The sequence below is a fragment of the Strongylocentrotus purpuratus genome, unplaced genomic scaffold (genome assembly GCF_000002235.5).
Source record: "Strongylocentrotus purpuratus isolate Spur 01 unplaced genomic scaffold, Spur_5.0 spur5_scaffold_21, whole genome shotgun sequence".
Classification (NCBI taxonomy): Eukaryota; Metazoa; Echinodermata; class Echinoidea; order Camarodonta; family Strongylocentrotidae; genus Strongylocentrotus; species Strongylocentrotus purpuratus.
The window spans coordinates 39,496,416-39,509,512 of NW_022145607.1; the positions used below are offsets into that span (position 1 = coordinate 39,496,416).

At 38.7% G+C, this 13,097-nt stretch overlaps 1 protein-coding gene across 2 annotated transcripts; it reads right to left on the bottom strand.

Annotated features, from left to right (window-relative positions):
* Nucleotides 1–2,914: 2,914 nt before the first annotated feature.
* LOC115928078 (UBX domain-containing protein 11-like) lies at nucleotides 2,915–9,059 on the bottom strand. Of its 2 annotated transcripts, none has more exons than XR_004065864.1 (4): nucleotides 8,687–9,058; nucleotides 8,139–8,216; nucleotides 5,069–6,162; nucleotides 2,915–4,209 (listed from the first exon to the last, which is right to left on the bottom strand). XR_004065864.1 is itself a non-coding variant. In XM_030994777.1 (4 exons), coding segments are annotated over exons 1-4 (336 nt in total). In that variant the 5' UTR covers nucleotides 8,732–9,059; the 3' UTR covers nucleotides 2,915–4,208. The 2 variants fall into 2 exon arrangements, 1 of the variants encoding a protein (XP_030850637.1); XM_030994777.1 differs by having other exon boundaries at nucleotides 5,951–6,162; nucleotides 8,687–9,059.
* Between the last annotated feature and the right edge of the window lie 4,038 nt (nucleotides 9,060–13,097).

Consider the following 13,097-nt stretch of genomic DNA (forward strand, 5'->3'; position numbering starts at 1 on the left):
TTTGAAATTCAGATACCATCCGCCAAATGACTTTTGGGTTTCCTCTCTTCAAATTCATGTTAATCACTCATGCATGAAATATGCATTATATGAGTTGCATCAACTGACAGAGGAGGATCTAAGCTTTACAAATATGTGTCATTTATCAATTATAATTGTGATTAAGTTATGATAAAACATCAATAATTCTCGGTTTCATTTTTTCTTGGACGCACTGTATATATATCTATATTTATACATACATTGGTGGGTTTTATTTGTTTTGCTGTACTTGATGGCAAATATATGTTTTGTGTAATATTGTGGTAGAATGTTTACTTATAAATGTTTGATTTAATATCTTTATTTATGTAGGCTTATGTATGACAATAAAAATGCTTACAAATATAAAATGTGATGAAAATTTTTTGTATGTGATATGTTTTTGGCTGTTTCATGGGGTCTTAGGTTCAATAATAAGAATTGAGTTGTATGTGATATTTTTTTTGCTGTTCTATGGGGTCTTAGGTCCAATAGGAATAGAGTTGTATGTGAGATGTATTTGGCCGTTTTATGGGGTCTTAGGTTCAATAGGAATTGAGTTGTATGTGATATGTTTTTGGCTGTTTCATGGGGTCTTAGGTTCAATAGGAATTGAGTTGTATGTGATATGTTTTTGGCCGTTTTATGGGGTCTTAGGTTCAATAGGAATTGAGTTGTATGTGATATGTTTTTGGCTGTTTCATGGGGTCTTAGGTTCAATAGGAATTGAGTTGTATGTGATATGTTTTTGGCTGTTTCATGTGGTCTTAGGTTCAATAGAAATTGAGTTGTATGTGATATGTTTTTGGCGGTTTCTTGGGGTCTTAGGTTTTATACCTTTTTTTGTAACAATGGTAGGTCGCGAACTGGCGTGGGGTTCAGGGTGCGGAGCCCCAAGAAGCCAATGGGTTTTGGGCAATAAATAACGGTCAGATGAGCATATGTTTATATCTATTTGTGACAATGGCAGGACACAAATTGGTGTTGGGTCCAGGGTGCGGAGCCTTAAGAAGCTCGGGGGTTTTATACATTAAATTATCGTCAGATGAACATATTGTATACCTTATTTGTGACACTGGTAGGACACGAATTGGCTTGGGTACCACGGGGCGGAGCCCCCGGACGTTCAGGGGTTTTGGGCAATAAATTATTGTCAGATGAGCATGATTTTATACCTAAGTTGCGACACTGCCAGGTCACGAAATGGCGTGGGGTCCAGGGGGCAGAGCCCCTGGACGCTCAGGGGTTTTGGGCAATAAATAACCGTCAGATGAGCATGCTTTTATACCGTTTTTGGTGACACTGGTAGGTCGGGAATTGGCGTGGGGTCCAAGGGGAGGAGCTCCCGGAAGTTCAGGGGTTTCGGGCAATAAATAACTGTCAGATGAGCATGATTTTATACCTTAGTTGTGACACTGGCAGGTCACGAATTGGCGTGGGGTCCAGGGGGCGGAGCCCTCTGAAGCTCAGGGGTTTTTGGCAATAAATTACTGTCAGACAAGCATGCAGGGGCCCGCCTTAGGCCCCCTGGTGGGGTCGAGGGGTGGAGCCCCGGAAACCTAGGGTTTTTAGGCATTTAATTACGGTCAGATGAACATATTACGATACTTTTTTTGTGACACTGGCAGGAACCTAATTGGTGTGAGATCCAGGGGGCCGAGACCCCAGAAGCTCAGGGGTTTTAATCATTAAATTACCGTCAGATTAGCATCCAGCTTTCCGCTTTAGGGCCCTAGGTGGGGTCTAGGGGGCAGAGCCACCGGAAGCCAAGGGGTTTTACGCATTTACTTACGGTCAGATGAGCATATGATACCTTCGATATCTTACCCCCTGGATCCGCCACTGGATCAAGATAATAGAATATTGGCTGAATCTTGCTGGAAAACACATACACTGCACACAGATATGAACAAATAGGACTATATTATATACAATAAACATGTGGCATATGAAAGATTGGCCTAAACTTTGCAGTTATTTATTGTCATATTTCACATTCCAGGGCATTTTAATAGTTTCATCCTTTTCAGTGGATTTATTCTTCTGACCTCATATATAATTATTCAAAGAGCCCACACATTGTTTGTCATATGATTTATAAAGGAAAAGAAATGTACTGTATATGAAAGGAACATTAAAGTGAACTCTTAGTTCATATCTAAGCTCCAACTAAGATAGCATAATCCACTTGTCAACTTCTTTATCTTTGTAGCAAGTATCTTAATTCTGTAACATCATGAATATGATGAAAGTTATAATGAAATAAATTGGAATGAATTGGTCATATAGAGGTCGTACTCAGTAAATATGAATCACTTGCCAGGCTCACAATGTATTTATCATCTTTAACACTTTCATCATTCACCAATATATTTCATATTTTCTTGACATGAACTATTTTATATTGATTCGCATCTATAGTGAGGGATGGCAAGTATGGAGAATTTATTTTTAGTGTGTGTCCTAATTATACAGTAATATCTGGAGAGCACTTCTTACAGACAGTATTTCGTTTTAAAGGTATAGACCAGTTTTGGAAACGCCCCCATCTCAAAAAATGAAATGAAAGCTCTTACTACCAATCATGTGAAAGAATATGGTTTGACTAATACGTGATGATACAAATTTTGCTGGGAAACCGCCTACTAATTGATATATTTGGTAAATTATTATATCTATCCGGAATGGATAGATATCTCGTAGTCCCATATACATCTTTCTGTGTACAGTGCTTGTAATTTTACCAAGACTGGGCCAAATTTCTTATCATTTTGATGATTCCAGAACCTTGCAGTACACACCAATACTTATATGCTAGATGATCAACCTTTTCTGATTGATTCCACAACGTTTCTTTCACAATGCAATTGCATGACCAGAACTGGTCTATACCTTTAAGCGCTATGTAACTCCAGATTTATTAAATATTATGTGACAACACACCCTCTGCCTGCATAATTTTAGGGCAGGATTTCAAAAAATATCCTGACAGCTAAACAACTACAAGAGACTAGTTAATAAAATATAGACAAAATACTTGTCCTATTTGAAAGACTTGGGAGATGGGAGGTACTAGATAAGGAGGGAAGACAAGAAGCAATTGGGAAAAAAACCATGACGTTATACAAAGAAGAAAAAAAAAAACATTTTGACATACGTCGATAGAATTGGAATTGCAAAGGAGTGTGGATAAATGTTACAATTAATCTCCAAGAAGGGAGAAGATACCATGGTAGAGAGATAGATAGGTCAATGGATGGATGGATGGATAAAGAAATAGATAGACAGACAATGAATGGATAGATAAATATGATATTTGCCATTGAGCCATTCTCTTCCATAGCTGAATTCAGATCCGTTCATGTTCATAAAGAATGTATTGTTTACACATGTATTCATTGTCCAGGTTAAGCAGGAAAAGCTACCAAAATGATGGCACTAGCATTTATCATTTCAATATCCATCTGCACCAATCAAAAACATTAACTACCCAATAGACTGATGATGCAATACAGCTAGGTGCTGTACATTACATGTAGCAGTATTAATTACTCCATGTAATCTATCCACTTTCATTGTCCAATTCAGAACAGACGAGGATCAGAATTTGGAACGTATTGCAAACGATTTAAAGACATGATGGTTGACGCTTTCTATTCTTGAACTTCATCAAAAATTGGAGACATTTTAAAAAGTTAATCATGCATTCGCCTTTAGTGCTGAATTCTGAAATCTGTGTTGCTTTAACATGGCAATGTCTATATCATTCACTGTCATCTACAAAAGACATTACAAAAAAACATGATGGAGATTAACACTATTCATTCTTCAATTTCATCAGAATAGTAGCATTTGGTGTTAATCCATTCCCTTCCAGTGTCAATTCTTTCATTGTCAGTTACAAAATGGATGAAGACAAGCAAGATGTGTTTGGTGTTATCTCATCTTCAATCTCATCAGAACAGTAGCATTTGGTGTTAATTCATTCCCTTCCAGTGTCAATTTTGTCATTGTCAGTGACAAAATGGATGAAGACAAGCAAGATGTGTTTGGTGTTATCTGATCTTTAATTTCATCAGAACAGTAGCATTTGGTGTTAATCCACTCGCTTCCAGAGTTGACTCCAGATCGGTGTATGTCCTATTAGGGAATGTCGTCACCAGAATGTAGTCAGGGGAATGTGGTTTCCTGTAACAACAACATTATGGAGGGAATTTACAGTGCTGGTATACACTTTTTTTATCTAATCTTACTCCGTAATTCAGTAACCAATTGGGTCAAAGCACATACACATGAACAACACATGCAATAATGCGCTAAAGTCTCATTCAGATATGAAGCAGCCCCCCCCCCCCCCAAAAAAAAAAAAATAATTTTGTTATCTCCTAGCTAGCTGATGACATACACAATTCTGTATGTTATAGCACAGAGCTCAATGAATTTGTGTAGGACCTTTGTTGTATGCAGTTGCCATTAATTTACACATAAAATAATAATAGCAGGGTTTTTTGGAGGGGAGCTGTTTCTTGCTTCATATCTGAATGAGCCTTTACTCCCCCCCCCCCCCACCCTATCAAATGACAAAAAATATGCAAATAATGAAAAAAATGTAATCCTAATCAGTGGTTGGCTCCCTTAAACCCACGTTCTGTAAATGAAATACACATGCATTGTGAAGCTTACTCTAACAATAGATAACACTCAAACTTTTAAATTACAAAAATCTCCTTCAAGGCCTGTCGACTGTACTAGTTTGGCCAGGGAGATTAGACCTCCCTGCAAGGTCACTGACAGGTGGTTATCTCATCAAATCAGCTCTCATTTAACATAAGAAAAAGGGGATCATGGGGGACAAACAGGCACCGATTTATAGGTATTTTTTACCCTATAGAGGGCACAAGTAGCTATCAGTAGTGCAGTGGGGCTTTAATACCTTTCTACCTCAACCCCAGTCTTTGTTAGCTAAATCATATTCTACATCATACAAGGTCACAATCAAAACATGCTCAATCAAAATGTTATTAATTTGGATATTATGTAAATCTACCTCTGTTTATCAAGATGTATCCTCAGATCTAAAGTAACAACAATTAAACAGTTGATGTTGTATATCATGTCATATCAAACCTGTGAATTAGCCATAACTTTATTAAGTTATGGCTAATTCACAGGTTTATTGTTACGTAGAGATCTGGTTGGATTCCTTAAAGATACATAAAAGTGTGGCTAGATTTGAAATTCACAGAGGATGTGATTCAAATAAAGGATATTTTAAACTTAAAAACTTAAAATGTTGTTAAAGGGAGAACCGGCCAAAAAATAGCATGAGAGCTAATTCAATATGGTTTATAAAAACATGCAAATAGTAGTCCAAGTACTTTTTGTTTACAGTGTAAAAAGTGGTCATATAATATGTTCACTAATTAAAAAAAAAAATAATAATAATAGTTTTGTTAAGTACAAAGTCATTACAAACAGGTGGTCTTTATAGAGAGTTGGCCACTGAGACAGGTTTGATTATATTTGCACTATGAACTTCAGGCAAGTAAAGATATTTATAAATAAATATACAGTGAAACGTGAGGCCACCCAAGGGAAAAAGAGAAAGTGACCACTGTAGACAGGTGGCCTAGATAGAAAGGTGGCCACTAAGACAGGTTTGATGGTATTTGCAGCATTAATGGAATTATTTTTAAAAAATGATTCTTTAGATCATTATGAATGTTATAGATTGGCTGCTAAGATGTGAAAGAGCATTATCTATATGGAATTCATTCAGCACTTTGCTGGCCCTTATCAGAAAATATATTGATCATGTTACACGACTGTGAAGAAATTAAAATTCATTGGAGGTACATATACAAAATTATCAGTTAAATACTCTGATCATACAGAACTCAAATTCCTGTGAAATAATATTGATTATTACTAAACTGGGGGCTTGGTTGTTTCTCTTAACTTGAGTGGTCCATGCTCCTGACTGACAGGTGGTCCACTGCTTGCCATACTGGTGGCCTTATCCAGGTTAGAGGGTACCAGTCTCGATGGCCCATCATTGCACCCACCAACGGCTAGGCCAGTACCAGGGAAGAACTCCCGGTTACTTTGGTCTTTAAAAGCCACATCTCTCTGATCATCCACCTTGAAAATGAGGGAATAAGAGATTTAAGAATACAAAATATAACCATGCATTTAGTGTACCTTGAGGGCAATGCCCCTAAATGAAGTCTTATGGTTGTATGATGCATGCTCCGATTTCAACATCCCACATTCACCAATTTTGTTTATCTTCAATCCTGAACCCAACACGACACCTGACCTAGTCCACTGCCTGAACTGCTTCCGTGTCCTTCGTCTGATCCGCTGAGAAAATAACTCATCCTCAAAGCTCAAAATGGAGACAGTCCTTTCATTCACTCATTCACCAGGTGTATTTTTAGTGATCGTGCAATTAATAGTAAAGACATTTCGCTCTGTGTGGGATGCGTGACAGGAAGGAGAACAAAGATGTTTGATGATGATGATGATGATGATGATGATGATGATGGTGACGATGATGATGGTGGTGGTGGTGATGGTAACGATGATGAGGATGGTGATGATGATGTTGGTGATGATGATGTTGGTGATGATGTTGATGTTGATGTTGATGGTGGTGGTGGTGGTGGTGGTGATTATAACGATGATGATGAGGTTGGTGAAGATGATAATGGTGATGATGATATTGATGGTGCTGGTGGCGGCAATGATAGTTTTGATGATGATAGTGATGATGATGATGATGATGTTAGTGATGAGGAAGGGGATGATATTGGTGATGATGATGATGATGGTGATGGTGTTGTTGATGATGATGATGGTGATGAGGAAGGGGATGATATTGGTGATGATGATGATGATGATGATGACGACGATGATGGTGATGGTGTTGTTGATGATGATGATGGTGATGAGGAAGGGGATGATATTGGTGATGATGATGATGATGATGATGACGATGATGATGGTGATGGTGTTGTTGATGATGATGATGGTGATGAGGAAGGGGATGATATTGGTGATGATGATGATGATGGTGATGATGATGATGATGATGATGACGATGATGATGGTGATGGTGTTGTTGATGATGGTGATGATGATGATGGTGATGGTGATGATGATGATGGTGATGATGATGATAGTGATGATGATGATGATGATGACGATGATGATGGTGATGGTGTTGTTGATGATGGTGATGATGATGATGGTGATGGTGATGATGATGATGGTGATGATGATGATGATGATAGTGATGATGATGATGATGATGACGATGATGATGGTGATGGTGTTGTTGATGATGATGATGGTGATGAGGAAGGGGATGATATTGGTGATGATGATGATGATGATGGTGTTGATGGTGATGATGATGATGATGATGATGATGGTGACGATGATGATGGTGGTGGTGATGATGGTAACGATGATGAGGATGGTGATGATGATGTTGGTGATGATGTTGATGGTGATGGTGGTGATTATAACGATGATGATGAGGTTGGTGAAGATGATAATGATGATGATGATAGTGATGGTATTGATGATGATGAAGGTGCTGGTGGTGGTAATGATGGTTTTGATGATGATGATGAGGAAGGTTTTGATGGTGATGGTGTTGATGATGATGATGATGATGTTGATGAGGATGGCGATGATGATAATGAGGATGGTGACAATGGTAATGATGATGATCATGATCATTAAGTTAAACATCCTTTTGCATATTGGTATGCTCCCCAAGGTTATACAGATATTGAAAAATGACATGATGCATGTTCTATTTACCCAGGGTAGCTATATAATTATTATTGCTTTTTTGCAGGCCCTGCACTCATATTGACCCAGCTTTGCTATACGTACCCTTTTAAAACACCTGGGTCAAGAGAGACAAATGTGGGCAAAACATCTTGTCCAAGGATGTAAGCACCATGTATGCAAGGATCAAACCAGGGACCTCTCATACGAGAGTCAAGAGCCTTTTACCAATATATACCACAGCGCTCCAAGTCACTGCAGACACAGATATACAAAGCTTCACTTTGGAACGATACAAAAGAGAAAGGGCTCACCTTGATTGGGACACCATCAGGATATCTAGACTGCAGCTCAGTTGGGAAATAACCACCTGTAAGATCTTGCATGCATTGCTATGACCAGAAAAAAGAGATAGGCATAATAATCATCAGGTGATCAAAATTGAAAAAAATACCTCTTTCAAGTCAAGGCCCTTGTCGATAGCTTTATTTCACAAGTTGGCCAGAAAAAGATTACAACTTCTATTACTGACACTTGCCTCTGGACTTTTGTTGATTTAAAAAAAAAAAAAAAATGTTGATATTTGGATAGTTCAAATGCACCACAATTAAAAAAAAAACACACCAAAATATACAAGTAAAGTTTTATATATTCAAGATCGCCCTTCTTGTAATAATTCATCATCGCTCATCATTTAGTATCTGGAAGCTTTGGAATAGAATGGTATTATGACAGATTATTGTGGTTGATAACAATTAAGGCTTAATGGACGGAATAATGGCATGGTTTCAAACCCAGAGCTTCCCCTGCACTGCTCTATACCACTGAGTCATCATGCTTCCTTTAAAATAGATATTGTTACCTGTGTTTCTGGTTCGTCGTACGAACGGAATGGTCCGTTGAACATGAAGATCCCGTTTGCGTACAGGATGAGGGGAATGCTATCGACCGTCTTGAAACGTGCTCCACTCACAGTGTGCTGAATCTTCTTCTCTCCTTCTCTAGCAACGATGTTCAGTTCCTAGATGTTCTTCAGCACCAGGTCAAATTTTGGAATGCAATTCTCTGATGACCCTGAGGAGAGAGAGAGAGGCGTAAGAAGGGAGGGACACTACTCTACAAACAACAAGTATTATTTCAAATGCTATAGGTATACTATCGTAAGACAGTGACTTCAGAGGACACAACTTTACAATTTTTATATTCAACCTTTTCATCACCATCTTCTACATCAAAATATAATTACATGCATCATAATTATCAATGGTATTCATAAATATTGTTTTGATTTTGCACACACATATTTACTATCATTATCACTATGAACATAAACATCACTATCGTCACAATGACAATAATCAACATCACATTATTGCCATCATCAACATCACCATCATATAATCATCATCACCATCGTCGTCATAATTGATATGAGAAAAAAAACATCATCACTATTAGCATTATCCTCCTCATCATTGTCATCATCATCAACAACACCACATCATCATTGGTTTGTTGACAAACCAGGAGTTAGCTGAATTATTTTCCTTTTAGTTCAGAAGACACCGTAGCTTATTTTACGTCTAGCATAGCGCGTATGGAATTTATGCTAATGCTAATCAGAGCAACGTGTCAGCAGATGCCATGTTTCTTTCGTTAGGAAAGGACGTTCAGGAGACGAAAGTCTTACTATGTTGTTTTAGTTAGCCAGGAAATGTCGCCACAGAAGTAAGTTTATCTTTAAAACATCATGTTTTTCATTTGTGGTGATTTAAGAATGTGTTTTGGTCAGGTTGTTGAGGTAAAATGTACGGACTACAGTGTATAAATTGCTATGCACAAAACTGTATAGTGATAGGGTCTACGTTGTATGAGTTACATTGGAAGTCTTATTGCTTTTTAGAAATGACAATGCATAACATACAGACGCGATGTTAAATATCGCTTCATCTATGTAGATATGTTTGATACCATGTATTCAGGTGGTTTAATACATGATTTAAGCTGGGGCTTCTTGTTGGCCATTTAGAGTGATAGTTTAAAGCTTATCTGCCATAGTTTACAGGAGGGATTATACAGCCCTGCAAGGTCACTGGACAGGTGGTTATCTCATCAACCCAGCTCTCAGTTAACATAAGAAAAAGAGGATCATGAGGGACCAATGGTCACCGATTAGGCATTGTTTGTTATATAGAGGGCGCAAGTAGCTACAAGTAGTGCAGTGGGCCTTTAATTGAGAAAGTTGAGTTAGTAAATACATGAATGAACAAAACAGAGTAAGCTTATAAACTGGAAATGTTTGCTCTATAAATGGAAGTTTGTGAGTTATGATGTAAACAAAGGACTAGGGGTTTAATCTTACATTTGATTAACGAGATGTTATTTTGGTGATGTTAGATTAGTATTCGTATTTAGCGGGGAAGTTTCCTTAGTCTTAGTGAGTTTGTTATAATGAGGTTACACTACACATTTCAAAAAGTTAAAGTAGTATTTTGATTTGATTTCAGTTTCAGAACAGAGCATAGAAACCGCACTGTCAGAAACTTCTAGATTTGTTTATCTGTTGATTCATCAATGATAGTAATACTATTAGTATATGTTGAGCTTGAAGTGGATACAGTTAATTTGATGTAGGCATTTAGCTTTATTAACTTAATTGATGTTTGGATATATCAGTCTTTATTTATATGTGCAAAGATTGTACAAATATTTATGATCCTTTTAATTCCTTTTCTTCAGTGATCCAATCATCATCACCTCACCTTCACTATTGCCAACATGAATTGCACGGTTATCATTCATAGATCACTTTCAAAATAAAATAAATTACAGTATCACTATCAGTCCCATGTATTCAGGTGTGCCCCAAGGGTCAGTACTCGGACCCTGCCTCTTCCTTTTCTACATAAATGACCTGCCAAACCAACTTTCAACGAAAGTCAGACTCTTCGCCGATGACACGGTTCTGTACCATACCATCCAGACACCTGAGGATGCAGACTTGCTACAGCAGGATCTTGATCAGCTTTGTAGGTGGTCAAGCAAGTGAATGATGGCACTAAATCCAAAGAAATGCCAGGTCATAACTGTCTCCAGGAAGAAGACCAAGTATGTCCATCATTATTCACTCAATGGAGAAATCTTGGAGTCTGTGTCAGCTGCCAAATACCTTGGCATTACTCTCACTGCTGACCTCAACTGGACACAGCATGTATCTGCCACTTGCAAGAAGGCAAACAACACCCTAGCCTTTCTTAGAAGGAACCTGCGTGTCAACTCCACTCGGCTTAAGACTACTGCATACCAGGCTCTCGTTCGCCCTCTTCTTGAGTACGGGAGTGCTGTCTGGGATCCACACACCATCAGATGTGTAAACCAGTTGGAGATGGTCCAGAGACCAGCAGCGAGATATGTTCTCAACCGCTATCATCATACATCTAGCGTCTCTGACATGCTGAGTCAACTTGGATGGACCTCCCTCCAGAAGAGAAGAGAGCATCAACGTCTCACCTTACTGTACAAGATGCACTACTCTTTGGTTGACTTTGACATCCACCACTACATCCAACCGGCAACAGTCGTAAGAACTACAAGATCGTCTCGTCCTTACTGTTATCACGATAACAGTTATCATGCAGTCACGAACAGAGCAACATATTCACTCCTTCTTTCCTCGCACTGTTCGACATTGGAACGCTCTACCTCTTGAGGTTGTCCTGGCTCCATCAGTGGAAGCCTTCCAGCGACAACTAAAGACCGGGGGGAAGTAAATTCTGGCAATGTTTTTTACTGGCACTATGTATATATATATACACCTCTCACCTGCACACCTGGACATCCCCATGTCGTCACACACATGCACTCGCACACATCTGCAAGAATCTTCAGCAGTGAGGGAGGCAGATTATTTTGAAGAAGAAGAAGAAGAAAGAAGAAGGGGAAAGAAGGGTATTCATCTGCAGCGCGAGTGTGCATGTATCATGTTTCTAACAGATACCATCAGTACAAGATGGCAGATTGACCCATTAAAGGAGTCTCTTCCATACCTGGCCTCCATACGCCTTGGCTTTTGATAAAAGCATCAGAATCTAACTGCTCATATACCTTGGAAGTTCTAGCTTCACCCTCCTCGTGTGTACCACCTACCCACACCATGCCATAATCTGATAAAAAGTCCTGTCAAAAGAGAATCAAACATGTTTAAGTGGCCAGCTCTCTGATAACTTATAATGTGTCTTGAGGAAAACATATTTGTTGGAAAAGCCACCTGTCTATCCAGTGTGAGTCAATAAAAAGTTTACACCTAGAAAATTGCTAATTATTTTAAGAATCATCTATGAACAATAAATTATAAGCTCTTATGAAAAAGTGTTTTATCCCAAATCTTTTAGTATCATTTTTGTGTGGTATGTGTTCACGCCTGGATGAACAGGAGGCATTGTTTACGAGAGTGCAAAAGTCGACTTGCGCCAATGTTGCGTATGTGATGTTTGAATAAAACAATTGGGATTTCGGTATTAGCTCGGTCTTTGTTAATCATGCCACACATATCAAATATCGAATATCAACGAACATTTGTGCGCACGTGTGTGTGTGTGACTTTGCTTCTGCAAAAAGCATATGCAATGCATTTCATTTGATACATTCAAACTAATCCCAACATAATACATGCTGTGGGCATCACTTTGGCGCAAGTCGAGTTTTGCACTCTCGCAAATGATTTGGGATAAAACACCCTTACATAAGATTTATAATAATTTACTATTCATAGATATTTTTTTTAATAATTAGCAATTTTCTGGGTGTAAACTTTTTTTTGACTCACACAGTAGGGGTCACTTTTCTGTTTGAGTTGTGAGGCCTCTGTAGACAGATTCACTATATCTAAAAGAAATACAGTGAATCCTGTATATAAAGACCACTCACAGGACACATGAAAAGTGGTCTTTACAGGCAGGGGACTGCCGAGAACCGACACAGTGTACGACCATGTTCTTCCTGTGGATTTCCAATCCAGCGGTACTTCGGGCCATCCCTCGGCCGTGTCTCTGGCAGGGGACAGCCAAGAACCGACAGTAAACCAATATTCTTCGGAGGATAACCAGGTCATCAAGACCCCAAGTCTATCCTCGGCCATGTCTCTGGCGGGGGACAGCCGAGAACCGATGGTAAACCAATATTCTTCGGAGGATAACCAGGCCATCAAGACCCCAAGTCTATCCTCGGCCGTGTCTCAGGCAGGGGACTGCCGAGAACCGACACAGTGTACGACC